This window comes from Polypterus senegalus, chromosome 11, assembly GCF_016835505.1.
Source record: "Polypterus senegalus isolate Bchr_013 chromosome 11, ASM1683550v1, whole genome shotgun sequence".
NCBI classification, from domain to species: Eukaryota; Metazoa; Chordata; class Cladistia; order Polypteriformes; family Polypteridae; genus Polypterus; species Polypterus senegalus.
In genome coordinates this window covers 63,887,317-63,911,368 of record NC_053164.1, presented here as the reverse complement: position 1 = coordinate 63,911,368, position 24,052 = coordinate 63,887,317, and the positions used below count along the sequence as shown (strand labels likewise).

General features: G+C 45.9%; 1 protein-coding gene across 1 annotated transcript in view; it reads left to right on the top strand.

Moving 5' to 3' along the window:
- The first annotated feature begins 324 nt into the window (after window positions 1–324).
- The window catches only part of LOC120539107 (gastrula zinc finger protein XlCGF26.1-like), a 50,611-nt gene continuing 26,883 nt past the window's right edge, over window positions 325–24,052 (top strand). Inside the window, exons 1-4 of the mRNA XM_039768871.1 lie at window positions 325–609; window positions 2,815–2,931; window positions 10,460–10,882; window positions 19,981–20,848. Coding sequence (XP_039624805.1) covers window positions 10,567–10,882; window positions 19,981–20,848 — 1,184 coding nt within the window. The 5' untranslated portion in view covers window positions 325–609; window positions 2,815–2,931; window positions 10,460–10,566. The remainder of the gene's footprint in view (window positions 610–2,814; window positions 2,932–10,459; window positions 10,883–19,980; window positions 20,849–24,052) is intronic.

The window sequence follows — 24,052 nt, the reverse complement described above, 5'->3', positions numbered from 1 at the left end:
ATTTTTTCTATAAAAAAAAGAACAAATTAGATAGATAGATAGATAGATACTTTATTAATCCCAAGGGGAAATTCACATATTACATATTCACATTCATCATAATTTTTAAAATTCTGAATAGCACCGAAAAGAACCGTGTCCTATTTTCTAAAAAGAAAACTTAACCCGTACGTTAATATCCATCCAAAACAAGTTTTACGCAATCAAAGAAAAAGAAACGTTGGAAAAAGAACCAGGCGGCATTACGCGGAGTTTCTGAGCGGAGGAGGCGCCTGCAGGGCACGTAGGACGGCGGCGCGCGTGCGCGTGAACGTGAACGGCAGGCATCGAGTTGTTGTGCACTGAGCATGCGCCAAATCAAAACGCGGAAGAGCGCCGAGCTAGCTGGACGGGTCTGCGCTTTTCTCGTTCCTTTCTATTTTCTGTACTCGTCAGAAAAAAAAAAAACCTTAAGTGACATCACAGGAGGGTGTTCTCAGATGATGATGATGATGATGATGACGTCTAGAGATAGTATCCACGGTCGGGGGGGGGCAATAGGTGTCCAGTGACACACCGTGGCCGATTGCTCAGTTTGTGTGTCCTGTCACTCTCCAACTAGACATGGGGGTAAGTGACCGGCGTCGGGGCTCGTCGATGCTTACAGATTTATTGTAGGAAACCGTACTGGGATTCCTCTGTTTGAGGGTCTTTATAAGTCCTGACTGAGTAATAACGTACATGAACTTTGGAAATCGGTGTCGACTCTCAAAGGGAGCTTTCTGAATCTCGCCGTTATATTAGCTTGCTAGTCGGTTAAGGGATTGGGGCCAACCCTGAGGGGCTGTGTGTGTGTGTGTGTGTGTGTGTGTGTGTGTGTGTGTGTTGTCCTTGGCGTGCTCACCTCGCTCCTGTGTTAGCCGCTAAGCGAGTCGTGGGTTTCGTTTGGCTGACGTGCGTATCAATCCTCCCTTGCAGACCCAACGCACACACAGATCGCTGGTCTCTGCGGGCGGACTACCTCAGGAAAACTCTCTTTTATACTTATATTATGTTTATTTTATTATTTATAGTGTATTCTGCCGTGAAGCCGAGTCCTACCAACAAAAAATGTTGTTATGTGTATGCACAATGGGTGGCGCAGTGGGTAGTGCTGCCGCCTTGCAATTAGGAGATTAGGCTTCCCGGGTCCTCCCTGCGAGGAGTCTGCATGATCTCCCCCTGTTTGCGTGGGTTTCCTCTCACAATCCAACCTCCCACAATCCAAAGACATGCATGTTAGGTGTATTGGTGGTCCTAAATTGTCCTTTGTGTGTGTGTGTGCGCCCTGTGGTGGGCTGGCATCCTGCCCGTGTTTTGTTTCCTGCCTTGCGCCCTGTGTTGGCTGGGATTGGCTTCAGCAGACCCCTGTGACCCTGCAGTTCGGATATAGCAGGTTGGATAATGGATGGATGGATACATTTGATTTGAGTCTGTAAAGATTCTAGTGTTGAGGTACCTGATCTCCAATGTATGGACCAAAAATGAGGAGCTGGCTTTTCGTTACGTAAAGCGGGTCCTCCCTACGGCACCAGAGTCGTATTCCTCTAACATCTCTCCAGACTGAGACAGCTGAGACCAGCCGAGGTCCTGTGTTGAGAAGGCCCCACTTCTCTCAACTGCAGCATAATTCACTGGAATGGGAGCCTACATTGGAGACCATGCTTGAATGGGTACCCTTAAACTGCTAAATCCAAGGGTCACCAGAGGGTTTCTTGGGACTCCAACCCTACAGATTTAACTTTCCAAGCTAATGCAGATGCCTTCACGGGTTGGATGATAGATGGATGTTCAGTTCATTTGAAAATATGTTAATTTATTTTGTAGTTCAAGATTAGTTTCTATATTAAGAATGGCGCTAGATAATTATTCAGTTCTAGTAGGGTATTGTTACTTTAAGAAGGGGTGCTGGGTAGCAGGAATTATGGGAAATAGGAAGTTATTGTGTGGATTAATAAGGCCGTGGAAGCACTCGGTTTTCTTACCATGTCTGTCTTGAGTTTCATTTTGACTGTGGAAAATAAACATTTGTTTTTATAAAACAACTGAGTGGATTAATGTGAAACGCCAAGGACTGGACACGCGTAAGTTCCTGCCACAGCCACGCATTGTTTCGCACCTACAAGTATAATGCATGATTGCACACTGCAAATGAAATAATGAGAAGTAGTTAATGCAGCACACGAGTGCACGCTGAGCCTCGACACAGGGCACCGTATGGCGCGGTGTGCCAAACCAGGTAGGAAATCATTTATTATTATTCTTACTATTATCAAACAAGATGGCAGTGCCCGTGCAGGCTGCTACTTACAGAGCTCCCAAGTCTGCAGTGTTTAGTGTTCATCTTTGACTTTTATTATTATTATTATTATTATTATTATTTTAAGGGCAATATTTCCTCCTTTGATTGAAATTGTAGGGCATTTATTTTAAAAAATTTGGGACAATTTTGCGGAATTGTCCAAAATACAGTGAGCTTAATGGAATGGTGAAAACGGCCGTCCTGTCTCATTAATTGCACAAACAATTTACTCGGCACCTACGCATACATTTCATTTTCTTTCCTTTTTTATTAAAATAGCCGTCAAGTCAAAGTGTGAACAGTTTATTCATCCAGTCAAGAGAGCACAGGCCTCAAGTGTCTTGTAAGTCGGTGGGGCTTCGGGTGTTTTGGATGGCATTGATGTGGCGGCCATTGCTGCTCAGCAGTCAGTTGCCGGTGTCGTTCTGCACCACAGTTTATTTAAACTAAAGAGACAAACTTTGTAATCCTTTGTTGCCGGGTTTGCATTTCAGATCCTCCAATTTCAGCTGCGATCTGTGATAAGGCAGAAGCCGCACCAACGGCTCGTGTCCTGGACAGGATAAAAGAGACCCGATCAGGTCGTGAAATGGAGAGAGGAAGTTCAGCGAGTAAGTGCTGTTTGCTGTTTCTTTGCTGTTGACTACTGGTGCTCTGAGATGTGTTCTGATTCTTATCTCCGACTTGTCCTCCCCCCAGTAGCGGTGCTGAAAACTACATGGGAGTCTGGACCCATCACAATACCCTCAGCATCAGTCTTAGCTTGCCGTGCTTGAATTTCTAATGGAAGAAGCCTCAAGAATTGTGTCACAATGCTCAGAGCTCAGGGTTTGACTCTCCTCACTCCTCACATTCATACATCGGTTATCAAAATTAAATCACAAAGCCGGTCCAGGATGAGAAGAAACCCTTTACTGATGCGTACACTTAGTATGTGGAAAGATATGACTGAATTACAGACGGCGGGGACATTTCACTTGTCAGTTACAGAATTTCTCATGTCCTTGTCAGCTACTGATGAACAGACTCTAGGAGTCCGGATTCGGCTCCTCTCGATTCTATTGGCTCTCTTCTCAATTGCTGTCCTTGTACAAAAGTAGCAGCAGGACTGGGTCACACATCAAGAGGCTTTCATGAAAATGCTTTCTTAACAATTAACAATATAATTAATATTCTGTACATAGTCCCAAACTTCAGACACCGCCCCACAAATACCAGTCCTGGGTTTAAAGAAATGATTTATTATCAACAATACCTTCACAGTGGATCTCCGATATGCACAGTTCCTCTTTTATTTCTCTCTTTCCACTCCTCCACACCTCCGGGTGAGCGTTGTCCTCCTTCCTTGCCCGGATGTGGCAAGGCGGTTCTACAATTAGAATTACAATTTCTTTTCATATAGAGTGCTGCAATGGGCTTTAACGGGCCCCATCTTTTGACAGCCCTCCAGCCTTGACTCTTTAAGAAGACAAGGAAGAAAACTCCCGAAACCTCGGGAAAGGCAGTTCAAAGAGAGAGACCCCCTTTTTCAGGTAGGCTGGGCATGCGTTGGGCATCACATACAATACAACACAATATACAGAAGAGAACGCTCCAGGGTTTATCTGGGACCCTGGAGTACTTCCGGTGCCTTCCGGACATAGCCCAGGTCAACCGGAAGTCCCATAAACCACAGAGCACAACTCTTAGCAGCACCACCTGGGGAACCCAGGGACCCCAACAGGGCTGCTCTGCGGCCTTGTGGGTGTCCATTGGTGTACCTGCCTCTCGGGTTGCTGCCACCTTCCTTACCAGCCAGGTAGTATTCCTCCCTGTAAGCCTGCCGGGATGCCAGCATACCCATTCTTCAGAATGCCCAGGTCCTTATGTGGGCAGGGACCCTCCTGCCTCTTTCCATGTCTATTTGCCAGCTGCCTGCCACCCACCAGAAGTCGGTCAGTCATTGTCCAACCCGCTATATCTGAACACAGGGTCAATCCCAGCCAACACAAGGGCACAAGGCAGGAACAAATCCTGGGCAGGGCACACACACCCACACACACACACGGGACAATTTAGGATTACCAAAGCACCTAACTGGCATGTCTTTGGACTGTGGGAGGAAACCGGAGGACAAGGGGAGAACATGCAAACTCCACACAGGAAGCAAACGCAGGTCTCCTTACCACAGCGTGCCACCCAAGTCAAATAGTGAAAATCATATTTATTTGTAAAAATCAGCTCTGGCACAGGTACCAGCACTCATGTACATCGTTTCTTACACGGCTTTACTTGCACATTTACATCTGCGGTCTTTAGAGGGGGAAACATACAACTGACGAAAAACACAAAACGGAATTGTGCGCTAGAGTGAACGGCGTAAACAAATGAAAATCAATAAAGTAATAAGACTTACAACTTGTCAAAGTCAAAAGAATTCACTTTCCTGTTCAATTGGGTTTTGCAATGACGGTCAACAAAAGCCAAGTCACTCGGAGAAGCAGCAGTGCTTTACTCCTGGACATCTGTGTGTGTAGCGTGTCCAAGCAGCTCCAGTGACCTCATCTTCTTCTTCTTATTTATGACTTGACTGACTCTCATGCTCAAGAATATACAGTTGTGCTGGAAAGTTGGTGAACCCTTCAGAATTCTCTATATTTCTCCATAAATGTGACCTAAAACATCATCAGATTTTCACTCAAGTCCTAAAAGTAGATCAAGAGAAACCAGTTAAACAAATGAGACACAAATATTATACTTGGTCATTTATTTATTGAGGAAAATGATCCAATATGACATATTTGTGAGTGGCAGACGTATGTGAACCTCACGGATGAACAGTTAGTTTGAAGGTGAAATTCGAGTCAATGGGATGCCAATCAGGTGTGAGTGGGCACCCTGTGTTATTTAAAGAACAGGATCTATCAAAGTCTGCTCTTCACAACACATGTTGGTGGAAGTGTATCACGGCACGAACAAAGGAGATTTCTGAGGACCTCACAAAAAGAGTTGTTGATGCTCATCAGGCTGGAAAAGGTGACAAAACCATCTGTAAAGAGTTTGGACTCCACCAATCCACAGTCAGACAGATTGTGTACAAATGGAGGAAATTCAAGAGCATTGTTACCCTCCCCAGGAGTGGTCGACCAACAAAGATCACTCCAAGAGCAAGGCACACGTGTAATAGTCGGCGAGGTCACAAAGGACCCCAGGGTAACTTCTAAGCAACTGAAGGCCTCTCACATTGGCTGATATTGATGTTCACGAGTCCACCATCAGGAGAACACTGAACAACAATGGTGTGCATGGCAGGGTTGCAAGGAGAAAGCCACTGCTCTCCAAAAAAACATTGCTGCTGTCTGGAGTTTGCTAAAAATCACGTGGAAAAACCAGAAGGCTATTGGAAGAATGTTTTGTGGACGGATGAGACCAAAATAGAACTTTTTGGTTTAAATGAAAAGCGTTATGTTTGGAGAAAGGAAAACACTGCATTCCAGCATAAGAACCTCATCTCATCTGTGAAACATGGTGGTGGTAGTATCATGGTTTGGGCCTGTTTGGCTGCATCTGGGCCAGGATGGCTTGCCTTCATTGATGGAACAATGAATTCTGAATTATATCAGAGAATTCAAAAGGAAAATGTCAGGACATCTGTCCATGAACTGAATCTCAAGAGAAGGTGGGTCATGCAGCAAGACAACGACCCTAAGCACACAAGTCGTTCTATCAAAGAATGGTTCAAGAAGAATAAAGTGAATGTTCTGGAATGGCCAAGTCAAAGTCCTGACCTTAATCCAGTCGAAATGTTGTGGAAAGACCTGAAGCGAGCAGTTCATGTGAGGAAACCCACCAACATCCCAGAGTTGAAGCTGTTCTGTATGGAGGAATGGGAGAAAATTCCTCAAAGCCGGTGTGCAGGAATGAGCAAAAGTTACTGGAAACGTTTAGTAAGGGGTCACAGCAGATACTGAAAGCGAAGGTTCACATACGTCTGCCACTCACAAATATGTAATATTCGATAATTTTCCTCAATAAATTAATGACCAAGTATAATATTTGTGTCTCATTTGTTTAACTGGTTTCTCTTTATCTACTTTTAGGACTTGAGTGAACATCTGATGATGTTTTAGCTCATATTTCAAGCACAACTGTAATTACAACATTTGCGATGCGATTTGTTCCGTTTCTTTTTTCTTCCAGCTGCAGCACAAGCCGATGAAGTGATCTGCTCGCTCTTATCATTTTAATCAAAGCTGTCCTTGAGTAAACTTCATTACCATGTGATACTATTCCATCCATCCATCCAACCCGTTATATCCTAACTACAGAGTCACAGGGATCTGCTGGAGCCAATCCCAGGGTACAAGGCAGGGCACCAGCCCACCACAGGACACAAACACACACGGGACAATTTAAGACCCCCCAATACACCTAACCTACATGTCTTTGGACTGTGGGAGGACACGGGGAGAACATGCAAGCTCCACGCAGGGAGGACCCGAGAAGCGAACCCAGACGGGTCTCCTTACTGCGAGGCAGCAGTGCTACCCACTGCACCGCCATGTCTTTTTGTCTCTTTCTTCATCATGTAAAGCACTTTGTATTGAAATGTGCAACAGAAATGAATGTTGTTGTAATCTTAAATGGCGGCCATTTTGGAGCTTACCCGGGGTGCTGTTGATTTTATTCAGGGAGGTTTTTGTGTTGTCGTGTCGGCTCTCGGCCCACTACGGCTGTCGCTCCTCCTTTGTCGGCTGCTCTTGTCATTCCGTTGCGGTCTTCTGGTTATTTTTTTAGAAATACGGGCGTGTACCTGGCTGACTGCGGCACACCATATTTGCCGTGTGTCGTCTGCTGATATCTTTTTGGTTTCTGTGATGTGTTTCAGAGAGTGCACCCCCCACTCATTTGCTCTATATTCCCTTTGATTCCTGTCTGTCTAATCATTTTTCCTACGATGATGACACCTGATATGTTGTCGAAAGCGTAGGAATAAAAAACTATTTCACGATACGAGACTCATATTCTCCCTTTGTGGATCTCTAGCTACAAATCTGCAAACCGAGTCACAGACCTTCACTTCCATCTGTATTGTGGACCACCGGAGTGCGTACAGTCGCCCTAACCCCACCACAGACAGGCAGGACACACTGCACACGCCTTCATTTTAAAGGTGGGCAGGCGCTTTCCTCGCTGCCCACAAGAGCAGAATTGTAGCAATCGCCCGATACGGGAACGCAATTCCTGCACTTCACTACCCGAGAGGGACGTGGATGATATCTGAAGCATAAAATAGCATCACGATATGCGGTCCTCGGCCCCTCTTGTATGCCCGCCCTTAAATAACTGGCAAAAAATCAAAATCAGAAATAAAGTGGGACTGATACATTTATTGATAACATTTCCTTGCCCGGTGCCCGAGTGCTCATTTGTGATCCCAATCCCCCGGTTTGACACAAGCAATAAAGAAAAATCAAAAACTGTTCTCGGAAAAAGCAAAAAGAAAGTTTTAACGTAGTCCATATATACGGAGAAGAAACCTGCAGTTCAGTGCCCACCGTAAGGCATGAGGGAACGCAACAGTCCTCTGGCGAAAACGGCTTCTCCGCTGGCACTCACGAGTCCGACTCGCCAAACGGGAGCGCCCAGAGAACACCAGCCCCGGCCTCTTCTTGGGGATTCGTCTCACACCGATTATTTCTTCAGGGTGCCCACCCACAAATAGCAGACGTCCCTGAGTGAAGTCCGATCCTGACGTTTCTTAAAGCGCAGATAGTCGCCTCCTTGTCTTCGGCCTTTTCCTTCCTTTTTTTTTAATCTCCTTCTTCCTTGATCTGCCATTCCCCTTAAAAAGGAAACATTTCCCGAGGAAACATCTTTTCCCCTCTCGGTTGTTATGGAAACAGGACGCCGGCAACAGGCAGCTGGGATATTTTCCGGGCGGGATCCTCCCAGCACTGGGTCAGCCTCAAAAGGGCGGTTTACAGACACATTATAAAGTGCCGGACAGTTCAGAAGGCCGGCCCGACTACACAATGACCACAACCGCATTCGCACAGTCCTTCTGACTGCCATCATGGAGTGCGGTGGCTCATCGCCGTTCCCTGGAATCACTCCAAAGTAGGGCTCGAAACTCCAAGTCCCAGCATGCCCTGCAGGAATCCGTGATGCAGTAGGGCTGCCCTCTAGTGTCCCGGATGAGGTAGTCCCTCTTGGTAATGTGCCTCACAATTAAATAAGATGACTTTAGTGGCGTCTGCAGTGTTAAGAGACAGACTGTTGTTTGGAAAGAAAAAAGTATAAAGAAAGGAAGGCAAAAGAAAGATGGAGGTTGCAGCGTGGAGAGAGAGCCAGTGTGAGCGAGCGAGCGAGTGAGGTAGGCAGCTGGACAGTTGAGCCCTAGCAGGGGTGTTTGGCCGACACTCAGCGGGGCAGTCGGAAGTGGTCGCTCCCGCTGAGTGTTTTATGGAGGAACAGGAGTGTCCGGCAGTAGGATGGCTGGCCGAGAAGGCAGCGGGAGTCGGGAGGCCTGGGCGGTGAATTCCCTGACGTGAGCTCACGTCCTGGTCGTTAGGGAAGCCAAGTCTCGATCTGGAGAGTGCGCGACCGAAGCCAGGCATCGGGAAACCTCCAGACCAGTCGAGTGGAAAGAAGGTCAGCTGCTGGTAGGGCGACTCTCCTGTTGCAAAGCCCGATGGGAGAAGCAGGGGAGCCGCCAGGTAAAAAGAAGCCACCGGGCCTGACTGTTTCCAGCCATTGTTTTAACCTCGTTGTTCTTTTTTAAAGACTTTTTTCTATTGGATTTTAACTTCCACTTCTGTTTTCATGGATTATTTATTTAAACATTTGATGCACTGCACTTTTCTTTTCACTTGACACTTTTTGCACCATCCCCTTGCTCCACTGCTGAGCTCATCAGTGACATTACCGGTTCAAGGGCTCCCACAAGCCAGACGGGAGCGTGAAGCGAGGGGGGTGCCACCTCGCCAGGTGCTTCCATCCAGCAGGCATCGCGACTAGGTAATGGCCGAGACCACCCGTCACAATATAATATATTTTAGTGTAAGTACTAACTGAAGTGGAAGACTCGAGCTCGGCAAATCCTCCACTGCCCAGCTGTGTCTTCCAGTGGGGCACATTTTAAGTGGAATGAAAGATGCCTGCGCTTCGCGGACGTCGGACCACCTGTGACTGACAGTCAGTTGCGGCCAATGAAATCCATGGATTTGGAGGGGCTTCGGTGTTCCCTCAAAGTTCTCGAACAGAGGGCTGGCAGAAAGCCGAAGGTGACCAATGAAATTTGCAGGGTGCGCCAGCTGGTGGAGAGATTCTGACACCATCTGCGAGGGCCCAAAAGTCACTGACACGCGGTTCTAAACGTGTACCACATTCATTATGTGCAAGATCAAATGGGCGGAAAATCGCTTTTAAAATGACTAGCACGGTGGCACAGTGGGTAGCGCTGCTGCCTCGCAGATAGGAGACCCGGGTTCGTGGAGTTTGCATGTTCTCTGCGTGGGTTTCCTCCCACGGTCCAAAGACATGCAGGTTAGGTGGATTGGCGACCCTAAATTGTCCCTAGTGTGGGTGTGTGTGTGTGCCCTGTGGTGGGCTGGTGCCCTGCCCGGGGTTTGTTTCCTGCCTTGCACCCTGTGTTGGCTCCAGCGGACCCCCGTGACCCTGTGTTAGGATATAGCGGGTTGGATAATGGATGGATGGATGGACATCATGATCTTTTGTTAACCTTTCTTGGTTTCATTCACGTTAACAGGAAAACACTGCCAAGTATTTTTGTCATTTTTCTGTCGATCCAACTTTCTCCCTGTGATCTTTGCTACCATGGACAGTTAACAAGGAGCCGAGGTGACTCTCCCACGACATGCGCTTATGAAGTCGAGATTTGGTGGAACACGTCTGGGTTGAATAACTCGTGTGTTACAGTCGAGGTTCAGTCGGTGCCATGAACACCATGGGCTGTGGCCGTCCACCATTATGCATGCACTTGTAATATTAAGGCGGCCTCGACAGACGGTCATCGAGAACGTCCGGCCGTGTCTACCGATTGAGTGCTTGTCACTTGACGTGTGGAGCCGTGTATTATGGGAAATTTAAACGTGTTCAGATGTTTTGGTGGAATTCTCAACCTCAATCTTTCCACAGAGAGGAGAAAGAAGCTGCCATCTCTGGTGTCTCTTGGCTGGATGTGACAGAGGAGACGTGAACTCCATGGAGACAAAGACTGCAAATGTGAAGGAGGAGGACTGTGAATGGGAGCGGGCCACCCTGAACAGGAGGCTCTGTGCATTAAGGAGGAAGATGGTGAACCGAGGTCAGTGGTCATCAAGGAGGAGGCCGAGGAGAAGCCTGTCGTCATTGAGACGCAGACACACAAAGTCCTAGACAGTATCAAGGAGGAGTCCGTCTGTCAGTCCCGGTCTCAAGATGGATGGCTGTACTCTCCAGAGCATTCTGTCAGTGTGAAATCTGAGTCAGTAAAATCAGAGACAAAGGCCGCTCAGGAAACATCTAGAAGAACATCTGGAGGTCAACCATCCTCAACAAATCAGCATTGGGAACCTAACGGTAAGTAAAAATATATGTAACTTTTGAGTCCAGTGGCATTCACCGGGAGATGGCTGACCTGCATTGTAGTAGAGAATTGGCGGACTTGGCCCAGGTGTCCTTTAGAGAGATAGTGTGCACCCCCAAGGTGGCGCGGGTGGAGATTTCAGACCAGACAGGTAGAAATAGGTGGGTCACAGTCAGAAGAAGGCATAAGGTAAAAGGTGAACACTGTCTGGGGGCATCAACCCCAGAATTAGAAGTTTCAAACCGTTATGTCCTCGTGGAGCTGAACGGTGACTCTGATAATTCTGACGTGGTAGGCAGGGATGAGGAGCTCCAACGTGCCACCTCAAAACCAGTTCCCAAAAAGAGAGAGGTAGTGATAGTTGGGGACTCAATCATTAGGGGGATTGAAGCGCAGGTGTGCTCCAGAGAGAGAGAGAGAGCTCAGGTGGGGACCTCCTGGAAGGGTGGATAGGCTACTGGCCAGAGCGGGGTGGATCCAGTTGTCATTGTCCACGTTGGAACAAATGACATACATAAGGGTAGTCTGTCAGTTCTGCGATCCAAATTCAAAGAGTTAGGTACCAAGCTGAGGAGCAGAACTGACAAGGTAGTCTTCTCCGAAGTTCTGCCTGTGCCACGCGCCAGTCCAGGTAAGATTGAGGAGATTAGAAGGCTTAACACGTGGCTCAAATCTTGGTGCAGGGTAGAAGGGTATAGGTTTATGGGGCATTGGGACTCCTTTTGGAACAGATGGGACCTGCACTGCCATGACAGGTTACATCTGAACTGGAGGAGCACCAATGTATTGGGGAGGCGTATGTGTAGGCTAGTCGAGGATTGTTTAAACTAGGGAATGGGGGGGCAGGGAGTTTAGGACAGGCCAGATTTAGATCTATACATGGAAGAACAAACAATGGTGTAGAAATAAAAATGCATAGTAATGTAAATTTAAGCAAACATTTAAATGTAGAAGGAGTAACACATTAAAAATAGCTTGTTTTAATGCTAGAAGTATCAAAAATAAGGTAAGTGAGTTGGAGTTGTATGTAGCACAGCATAATTATGATATTATAGCAATAACGGAAACCTGGCTAAATAACAAAGATGGGGATGAGTGTAACATAGAGGGATACACATTTTTAGGAAGGATAGACAGAACAGAAAAGGAGGTGGGGTTGCTGTTTATGCCAAACAGGAATTTAAATGTAAGTCATCTTCAGTTGGATGATGAACCCCATCTTAGTGAGGACATCTGGCTCGCCTGGAAAATATTAGGGAAAAGGTCTTATTTTAGGAGTGTGTTATAGACCACCCAATTCAGACAGTAATTTCAACACACATTTTTAGTAATATAAAAAGGCAAGTTTACAGGGGGATATTATAGTCATGGGGGACTTTAATTATCCAAATATTAACTGGGATAACCTTGCAGATGGAGGAGCACAAGAGGAGTTTTTAGAAGTAATCGGCGACTGTTTGTTAACACAGCATTATTAAAGAGCCAACACGGGGTGAAGCCTGTCTGGATTTAGTATTCTGTAATAATCAGGATAGAATCGAGGGTGTAGAGGTGATTGGACCACTAGGGTCATGTGACCGTAATACAGTAATCCTCGCTATATCGCTCGACTTTTGCAGCTTCACTCCATCGCTGATTTTAAATGTAAGCATATCTAAATATATATCATGGATTTTTCGCTGGTTCGTGGATTTCTGCGGACAATGGGTCTTTTAATTTAGGTTACATGCTTCCTCAGTTTGATTGCCCAGTTGATTTCATACAAGGGATGCTATTGGCGGATGGCTTAGAAGCTACCCAATCAGAGCATGTATTACATATTAACTAAAACTCCTCAATGCTATAAGATATGCTTCCCTGCGGTGCTTGATTGTTTGCTTCTCTCTGTCTTTTCACTCTCTCTGCGCCTGACGGAGTGGCTGTTTGCACAGAGGACACGGACGCTCCTCTACAAAACGCCGCTTTATTGCGGTGCTTCTGTATACTTAAAAGCACGTATTGATTTTTGATCGTTTGCTTTACTCTCTCTCTCTCTCTGACATTATCTGCTCCTGATGCAGACTCTCCTTTGAAGAGAAGATATGTTTGCATTCTTTTAATTGTGAGAAAGAACTGTCATCTCCTTCTTGTCATGGAGCACATTTTAAACGTTTGACTAAAGGGTGTTATTTCATGTCTAGAGGGCTCTAATAACAACAGTGTGGGAGAGTTTATAAGGGCTTAAAATATATAAAAATAACCATACAAACATATGGTTTCTACTTCTGATTTTCACCTATCACGGGGGTTCTGGAACACAACCCCGCAATCGAGGAGGGATCACTGTATAATACAATTCTCAGTATTTTATAAGAGTGCAAAGACTAAAATTGTTAAGTTGTATTTTGGTAGGGCAAAATTTTGAGTCTGAGGAGGATAGACTGGGATAAGCTGTTAAGTGTGGAGACCGCCGAGACGCAGTGGAACAGGTTTAAAAATGTTTTACATGTAATGCAGGACAGATACAGACCTAAATTTGGAAGTAATAGGAAACTAAATAAACTCCACAGTGGATTAATAAAGATTTAAAAAGAAGTTGCAAAGGAAAAAACTGCTGTATAAGGCATATAAGACTAATGACTGCAAAGTGAATCATAGCGCGTATGAGAACATGAGGGCAACCATTAAGAAGGATATCAGGGAGGCTAACAGACAGTTGGAGAGGAATAGAGCAGATAAGGTGAGAGACGACCCCAAGAGATTCTTTCAGTATTTTAGTAGTAAAAGAACAGTCAAGGTGGAGGTCAAGTTCATCAGGAATAGTAAAGGGGAATTAAAAGATACAGACAATGAAGTAGCAGATGATCTAAACTTACATTTTCCTGAGGTGTTCACAAGTGAAAAGTGGATAACCTCAGAGCAGTAACAGGGACTACTAAGGAGGTTTGTCGTAGTGCCTAATGCAGGGGTGGTGAACTCCAGGCCTCGAGGGGCACGAGTGGCTGCAGGTTTCATTCTTTCCATCTTCTTAATTAGTGACCAGGTTTTGCTGCTGATTACTTCTTTTAATTCACTTGACTCGGGTTCTTTAGTTGTTTCTTTTTCTTTAATTAGCAGCCAAACATCAATGAGACACAAAACAAGCCACCACACGACCAGCTCACCTGTGCCCATCACACAATATCTGACATTAAAGAGAGGCGATGGTCTCGGTAAGGCTGATCTCTCAGGTCACCAAAACATTTTGACATTGGTGCTCTTAGAAAGAACAGAAAAACAAGAGTTTTCAGAATGAGAGCAGCAACAAGCCATGGAATTAAATATCGGGTTTAATTAACAGCAAGAGTTGAAAGTGATTGGAGCAAAATTGGTTGGAGTTTGAACCCCTACTTTATCTGGTCATCTGTTAGCTCGTTTCACATCTCATTTCTGTTTGGCTGCCATTTAATGAAGAAAGGAATCAATTCAGAGGGCTGAACTCTTCTAACAGGGCTATTAAAATGATGGGGAAAAAAGTGAATTAGCAGTGAAAACTGATTAGGAAAAGGGTGAGAATGAAAACCTGCAGCCACTACGACACCCCAGGCCTGGAGTTCACCACCCCTGTCCTAATGTGTTCTCATTAAACGGGCCGACATGTTGTTAGAAATCTCTGAATAAGTAAGCATTACGTGACCCTGGAACTGAACAAGCCATTGTGCGCATTACCGTCTCGCCAGCTTTTAGTCACCTAATACTCTGTCATTGAGTGTGACTGTAATCGACAATGGCAATATGTCACTTCTGGTGTTTACGGAGGACCATTTCAGGTTCACCCTGACGCCAGGTCCAGCGATTGTTCCTGCCGTGTTCCCTGTGCTTGCTGGGATAGGCCCCAGTGCCCCATTGCTCTGCTCAGGATTTAGCGGGCTTTGGAAATGGCTGGATTTCACGCTTCTGTGACGCCCATTATGAACGTTCTATTCATTCCAAGACAGTTAGGAGTTTGTAAGATCGGAGACAAGACAAGATGAAGTGTCGGGGCACCTCAGAGACAAACTGCAAAGCAACAAAAACACATTTCTAAAGAGATCTTCTAAGAGATCTTATCAGACTGCAGTCAAACACGAGACACTTAAGAAGAAGCCAGAAGGGGCGGGGCCAGGAAACTTGTGGGTGGAGTTACCATGAGAAACGCCTTCAGGTTGTGTGACAGGTGACCACATCAGGAGTTATGAAAAGTGTTTTGGTCGTCTCCATTGCAATGACGGTGTCTCTGGCATGATCAGTGGGGCCGCTGGGGTAGAATGTGCCACACGGGTTGTCACCTCTTCACGTTTTTCAGACTACAATATTGACCCTTTGCACGCCACAGTGTGTTCATTTTCTTTGTGTCTGGTAAATGGCTAGAGAAGAGCAGGCAGAACTCGATGTTGTAAAAGAACTCAACCTCGGAGCAGGCGTGGCGGTCAAACGCCAGATCATGACAGAGATGTCACTTCCAGCTATGAAGAGCATGTGTAGACCTTTCAGACTGGAGTTTGCTTTTCTAACAGGTGACGCATGTCATACTAGTTAATGTAATATACAGTCACCCCTTAAGTATTTAGACAGTGGGACAATTTACATCATTTTGGCTCTGTACGCCACCACAATGGATTGGAAATGAAGAAACCATTACACGATTGAGGTGTAGGCGTTCAGCTTTAATTCAAAGGGTGAAACAGAAATATCGTATGAGCCGTTTAGGAATGGCAGACATTTTTATACATGACCCCCCTATTTTGAGGGGCTCAGAAGTATTTGGACATTTGACTGAGGAGCAGTTCCTTAGCCAGGTGTGTGCAGGTCCCTCATTATTTCATTAACCATTAAGGAGGTAGAAGGTCTGGAGTCGAACTCACATTTGTAAGCTGTGGCTGTGAACTCTCAATGTGAGGTCCAGGCAGGTAAGAAGAGTCCATCATTAGGAAGAGAAAACCAAATAAACCCATCAGAGGGACAGCAGAAACACCAGGAGTGGTCAACTCAACCGTCTGGTCGATTTGTAAAGAGAAGGAACACACAGGTGAGCTGGGAAAACCACAGAAGACAACCGTGCTGGGTGAGCGCAGAATTCTGTCCTTGGTGAAGAAGACGAAGACCCCCTTCACGACAGATAGCCAAACCAAGACCACTCTCCAGGAGGTTGGCCTGTCATTGTCGAGGTCTACAATCGAGAGAAGACTTCTTGACGGTAAAGACAGAGAGTCTACCACAAGGTGCCAAGCACTGGTAGACCTCAAGCCTAGCAAAGACAGATTAGACTTTGGCAGTAAACATTTTTTTAAAACCAGTCCAGTTCTGGGACAATGAAACTAAGATGTACCAGTATGATGGAAAGAAAAGAAGAAGTGGCTCAGGATCTGACGAACACAACATGGCCTGATCAGGCATGGCTGCCAGTGGAAGTCGGTCGCTGGTGCTTATTGATGGTGTGACCGCTGGTAGAATTCTGAAGTGTGTCGGGCGCCATGCGGTCCTCTCTGAGTCAGACCAACGCTGTGAAACGGACAGGATGACACTTCACAGTACAGACGGACGACAGCAAACCACAAAGGCTTCTCAAGTCAAACAAGTGGAAAATTCTTCAATGTCCGAACCTCAAGCCAACTGGACATGCAGGCAACACGAACAAGCAGCCCCTCGAAAACAAAGCATCACTGAGGTGGACGGCGGTGGGCTCCGACATCAGGCAGTCCATGACGGTAAAGGGTGATCGTCATATTTAGGATTAGTTTTGTTTGACCGAATATTTTTGAATCCCTGAATATAAAAATGTCTGCCTTTTTTAAGCAGCTCGTAAAATGTTTGTGTTAAACCTGTTTTATTAAAGCTGAGCGTCTGCTCTTCAATTATTTTGTTTCAAATCCATTGTGATGCGTATGCTGAGCCAAAATGATCCAAATACGTAGGGACCTGACTGTGAGTAACCCAGACGTAACCTTAACCCTAACCCTAATCGTAGGACCTTAGTGGGTGAACAGGAGTGGAGTGATGCGATGGAGAAGGTCACTGATGTCATCCTGTGTGCGGCCATTTCAAGCTTAGGAGGTTAGGAATAGAATTTGATTTTCAATCCTGCAGTCCATCGAGTTTGAAACTCTTCTTAGGTTCGACTGCTCCGAGAAAAGTTTGTTTGCCCACATAGTTGCTGGCAGGCAGGCAGACAGACGGACAACAGCCCGAGGTGCGGCTTCTTCCTGTCCTCTCTTCCTATGTGCATTGATCCTCGGCACTCTGGGTATCTCTTGTAAAGTAGGAATGGTTCACGTGCTATACGCAGCTCACTTAGCGGTCCACACACAAAGACGTCCCCGTAAGCGTGAGACACAAATATGCTAACAGATGATTGCACTCCTTGTGTCCTTTCACGTGCGGGTTTTATGTTTCAATGTGTTTGCCAGGTTTTTGGGTTTGATTTCCACTAAGGTTCATACTGGAAGGAGACCTTCACCTGGTATACTGGATCAACCAGGATGTTGCCCACTACTAACACATCTACAAGCTTAGATAGCATATGGTTTTGGAATACAGCAACTTCTTCTTCTTCTTTTGGCTGCTACCACAGCGGATCATCCGCCTCCATCTATCGCTGTCTTCTACATCACTTTCTGTCACACCGTCTGCCTTCTTGTCCTCGCTCACAACATCCATCATCTCCTTCACATTTTACTCCGGTTTTGCAGCAGCTTCATTGGCTCCCGATTAAGTTTCGAATTGATTTTAAGATTTCATGTTGCCATTCCCTCCCGTAACCTTAAGCCCTCTTCCTCCATCCATCTGACCGTCCCTCTCGCCTGTCTAACCACCATGGGGAGCGGAGCATTCAGCCGTTCAGCTCCCAAGCTTCTGGAATTCATTACCTACCGAGCTCAGAAATATCAAATCATATTCGTCCTTCAAATGTAAACTTAAAACGCATCTGTTTAAAATGGCTTTTATCTTTATGATTACAGTGGGTTTGTTTGGTCTTATTTTCTGATGTTCTTAGTTGTTCATAATTGTGTCTTTTATTTATTTATTGTTTTTTCGTCGTCCTTGAGTTCTCAGACAGGCACCTTGTATAAATAAAATGTATTATTATTATTATTATTATTTATTATTACGATAAATTTAAGTGCAGAAGGGTCAACTGCAAAGTTCCTGCCGTGTCTGCAGCAGGGTTCCACAGTGAAGCCGTTTCTTCTTGTGCTCGAGCCATCTCTGCTCGACTTTTCAGGGTCTCGTTTTTGAATGAGAGTTTGGGTTTACGTTCAGTCGTAAGCGTTTTGAATGCCAATGTAGAACGGCACCGGCCTATTGTTTCTTCTGGAACAGAAAAGAAGGTCATTGTCGTTATCTTTATAGCATATTGTGGACGTTAGGGGCGCTGTTGCCCCATTGAACCCACCGGACAGACGTCCCAGACACACGCATAAAAGCACCAGAAAATTCTTTAACAATAACTCTTCAATAACAGTGCCCAAAGCACCGCACACTCCACAATTCTTCCAATAAACAATCACAATAATCAATAACATACAAATCCTCCACTCCCAGCAGCTCCGTCACACTCCCACCCAACTCCGGCTCTCTCTGCTGGGGATTACCACAGTCCTTTTAAAGTCCATGACCCAGAAGTATTTCTTCTCCGGGCCAACACCACATCTTCCATTATAAAGTGTCCTGGAAGTACTCCGGTCTTCAGTCCTTGTGACCCAGAAGTACTCCCGGGTTGGTGTCATTGTAATATCCCCCTGGTTCTTGATGAGTTCCCCCTGGCGGCACCCACGGTGCCCAACAGGGCTGAAGAACCAGACTCCATGTCCCAAGCAGCCCTGCGGGAGTCCGGGGAACCATTTCCATCCAGAGGAGCCGCCATCTAGTGTCCCGGAGGATGTATTGTCCTGTACAAGCTGTTTACTTCCTTTGAGGGACGTCACGGCTGGCATGAAATGCCAGCCGTCCATCACACACACACAACGAAATTCAACATGTGGCTCCCAAAGTGATAATTTTTCAAAACTACACATACATAAAAAGGCGCAACTAACTGTACATGTTTGTTCATTTAACGATATAAACAGGATAAAGCGAGTGTGTACCGTAATTAATTGACAAAACTTAAAATAATGGAAGTAATTTTGCACAACATTATAATAATCGTCATAATATTTATATATACACACACAGATGTGACTTGACATTTAAATCAGACGGGAAAGAAGATATTGAGGAATGACCGGATTTATTTCCTGTGTGGTCCCCAGGGGGCGCTGCAGCTCACCAAATTCCCAGCATATAGACTCAGACACAAGTTCGCTATTTATTTATTAACTATGGGAAACTCTTCCAAAAAGCAAGTGTTTCCCATGCCACAGTTACAGCCCACTACAATACTCTTGCTTTTCTTCCTGTCTCCTTGACTAATTTCGGCCTCCTCCACTCCTCCCCGACTCTGGCCCAGACTGAGACAGGGCTTCTCATTTTATATCAAACCCGAGAGCACTTCAAACTATGACTCGGAAGTCCCACCAGGTGGAGTTGGAGACAGCAACAGAGTGAGCTCACCAGTCCTTGCAGCACCCAACAGGACCCAACAGAGCTTAGCTGACGAACTCCAATTCCCAAGATGCCCTGAGGGAATCCATACTGACACCACAACCCCCTGGGGGCTTCCATCTAGTGTTCTAGGGGAGACAATGTCCAGTATAAACTGCCTCCCCCTGTCCTTTCCTGTCCTGGGCTTGTAAGGTTCTCAATACAGCTACTGCCAGGTTGCCAGTCTTTATGTGGTGTTCCTCACACTTGATTCAGTGTGATGATGACTCTTCAAAAGAAATTGTTCCTCGGTTTGGTGTGACAACGTTGGTAGCATCTTCTAGATAGGATCAGGTAAAAACAAATGCACACAAGCAGCAGCAGGTGTTGTATACATTGTCCTCCTCTGTAGGTAGTCAGGTCCCTTTTGAAGTTTTAAGTGTTGCTCTCATCTCTGCATTGAACAGCAGTAATCGACCACCAACAACTTCTAGTTAACTGGCTGCTTGGTAAATGGTGATTAAGTGAACAATCAAGTCTACATTAATTCTACATGATTGTCTTTCTGCAGATTTACAGGAGAGTTGTGGCTTCTCCTTGCCATTTGCTTACGGCAGACCACAACAGTCACCAAATGAGGAAAAACTGAAGAAGTCGACATCCGAATCGGAGGATTTGATACCAACCTCTTTGCAGTCTGCTTCCCCGGCTGTGACGAATCAAACCAAAATGGATGCTATTAACACTCAACAGGTGCATAATATTAATTCTGTAGATGCGTATGCTTGCCAAGTGCGGACCAAAACTGTACTGAAACCTAAATCTGAAGGTGATCCAGAAGGTCAGATGACACAGAAGCCATACTCATGTTCTGAATGTGATAAACGATTTTCACGAGTGAGCCATCTTCAGATCCACACAAGAATTCATACGGGAGAGAAACCATTTTCTTGCTCTGACTGTGGCAAACGATTCTCCGACAGCAGCAGCTTTCGCAAACACACGAGAATTCACACCGGTGAGAAGCCCTATAGCTGTTCTGAATGCCATAAACAATTCTCGCAGCTGAGTAATCTCCAGAACCATCTTAGGATTCACACGGGAGAGAAGCCATACTCCTGTCCTGAATGTGGAAAAGGATTCTCACGGTTAGGCAGCCTTCAGGGCCACACAAGAATTCACACCGGGGAGAAGCCGTACTCCTGCTCTGAATGTGACAAACGATTCTCTGACAGGAGCAGCTTTCAGAAACACGTAAGGACTCACACTGGGGAGAAGCCGTATGGTTGTTTGGAATGTGGCAAACGATTCTCTGAACGGCGAAACCTTCAGAGCCACACGAGGATTCACACCGGGGAGAGGCCATACTGCTGTTCCGAGTGTGGGAAACGATTCTCTGATCGTAGCAATCTCCAAAGCCATGTCAGAATTCACACCAGATATAAGTCTCAAAGTCTTGAGGGCCTCGATTTCACATTAGTAAGTAACATCTGAAATTATGGAAGATGCATGGAACCAAAGGAGCTACAAACAAAGTTTTAAAGCCAGTAAGTAACCTTAATAAAACTCTGAGGAGAGTACAGACTACAAAACAAATGTTACCACTGCATAAAACAGAAACTGCTGTGTGGTAAAATTCATTCGAGTTGGCAACCTGGTTGGCTGCCAGCTCAGTGGAGTTCGTTTAAATAGCGTTTAGCTTGGCAGAGCAGGTGGCCATCTCTGCAGTGTCCTGTTTTGCCACCAGCGCCTCAAGCAAAGGTGTACAGGTGTGGGTGGCGAGGTTGTGCAGAAGGGTCCCAGGGTGGAGTTTGCGTCAGCTGTAATATAAAGTGCCTGACAAATGTTATAAGACTTGAGGCCCAGTCCGGTGAAGATGGGACACAAATTACTGAAGCTACAAATATGACGCCAAATAAAATTAAGGTTAGGGTCCCTATATTTTATAGGGACGGTCAATGGTGTAAAAAGCGGACAAACTGCACTTGAGCTCGTTTGATCTGAAAAGCAGGAAATGTAATATACGTAAGGCCTACAGGTCGGCAGATGCTGATCCACGAGCTCGGACGTACCATCGACAAACACTCAGGAGGGGTGAAAACTCCTTACAAGAGGCTGAAGGGATACTGCTCACCAAAAATAAAGTGTGTTTGTCTGTTACTTACCTTGTGATGGTTGAAAACAATCATTCATGTGTTGTTATTCTTCTTAATTGTATACTTTCACATCCGATAAATCTACCGGACCCTGTGGCTGTTCCATTTCATAAGACTCTTCCCAATGTTCTAGAAAATTGGATTGGGAGGTCGGTATGCACACCATGACTTGATACCCCAACTGAATTTGTGGGTTGACCCTACCCAGGCCTCAAACTGGCACCACGGCTGGTGTAGTTGTGAACTAAAAAGGGACCTGATGTAACGAAGGCCCGTTGTCCAGCTTCCATGACAGACAAGTCTACTGAAGTCAAAGATGTCATGAAGGTTTGGTGCAACCATCCGTATATTGTTTCAAGACTGTAAGATAGATACTTTATTAAACCCAAGGTGAAATTCACACACTACAGCAGCAACGTACTGATAAAGAACAATATTAAATTAAAGAGTGATAACAATGCAGGTGTAACAGACTAACTTTGTAAAATGTTAACGTTGAAGAGTCCCATAGTGTGGGGTCTCCTCAGTCTGTCGCTGAAGCTGCTCCTCTGTCTGGAGATGATCCTCTCCAGTGGATGCAGTGGATTCTCCATGATTGGCAGGAGTCTGCTCAGCGCCCGTCGCTCTGCCACGGATGTCAAACTGTCCAGCTCCGTGCCTACAATAGAGCCTGCCTTCCTCACCAGTTTGTCCCCTCTTCTTTATGCTGCCTCCCCAGCACACCACCGTGTAGAACAGGGCACTCACTACAACCTTCTGGTAGAACATCTGCAGCATCTTATTGTAGATGTTGAAGGATGCCAGTCTTCTAATGAAGTATAGTCGGCTCTGTCCTCTTTTACACAGGTCATCAGTTTTGGCAGTCCAGTCCAATTTATCATCCAGCTGCACTCCCAGGTATTTCTAGGTCTGTACCCTCTGCACAATCACCTCTGATGATCACAGGGTCCATGAGTGGCCTGGGCCTCCTAAAATCCACCACCAGTTCCTTGGTTTTGCTGGTGTCAGGTGTAAGTAGTTTGAGTCACACCATTTAACAAAGTCCTTGATTAGCTTCCTATACTCCTCCTCCTGCCCACTCCTGATGCAGCCCACCATAGCAGTGTAATCAGCGAACCTTTGCACGTGGCAGGACTCCGAGTTGTATTGGAAGTCCGATGTATGGTGGCTAAATAGGACCGAGAAAGTCCAGTCCCTGTGCGCTCCTGTGCTGCTGACCACAATGTCAGACCTGCAGTTCCCGAGATGCACATACTGAGGTCTGTCTGTCAGATAGTCACGATCCATGATACCAGGTGTGAATCTACTGCCATCTCTGTCAGCTTGTCCCTAAGGAGCAGAGGTTGGATGGTGCTGAAGGTGCTAGAAAGTCCAGAAACATAATTCTTACAGCACCACTGCCACTGTCCAAGTGGGAGAGGGATCGGTGTAGCATGTAGATGATGGCATCCTCCACTCCCACCTTCTCCTGGTATACAAACTGCAGAGGGTTGAGGTGTGGCAGACCTGTGGCCTCAGGTGGTGAAGCAGCAGCCACTCCATGGTCTTCATCAGATGTGACGTCAGAGCAACAGGCTGGAAGTCATTCAGCTCACTAGGACGTGATACCTTTGGGACTGGGGTGACACAAGATGTTCTCCAAAGCCTCGGGACTCTTCCCCGTTCCAGGCTCAGGTTGAAGATGTGCTGTAGAGGACTCGCCAATTCCAGCGCACAGGCCTTCAGCAGTCGTGGCGATACACCATCTGGACCTGCTGCTTTGCTGGCATATTCCTTAATTAACTATAACAGAGATTAATAACAAGGCTGTGGTCATTCATTATTGATGTCTACAAAAAAACCCAACATTAGTCATTAACTTATTGGCGTGAAAATGGTACCAACACACTAACACAGTTTCAAGTTTAAAACCAGCATTTCTCAGGGCGAATGGCGTACCTAAGCTAGAAATGCTTTACCGTCCGGGCCGTTTGGACAGCGGCTAGTGCTCGATGATTACGGCGTGAGTGTAACGTTATAAACTCTCCAACTCCTGTTCATCTGTCGATACTCAAAAATAAGCGCCGATGTCAGAGTCCGGCTGAAATATCTGCGTTTTAAAATGCGACCAACCGGAATGCGTTGACAGCCAGCAGCTCTGATGCTAATGAAAGTCAGGGAGGCTCACTTAACACGAGCCACAGGCTGCATATGCACATCTGAACAAGAAAAAATAAACGAAACGAAATAAAAAGGCTGTTAGTTAATGCTGTGGACACGCTGTCTTAACATCATATAAAGTCCTCACCAGGGTTGACGTGCTCTACCATTGAATTTGCAACGTCCAACGGAGATTTAGCGCCTCCACCATCAGAGGTTGGGGACTGAGAGGCTGTGGCTGCCTGTCCGGCAATAATGGAGCTTCACGAGGTCGTTTGTTCTGAAAGCTCATTTTTGTTTGTATGTATGGTTCGCTTCATTTTCACTATTAACTTGGTTATATGAACT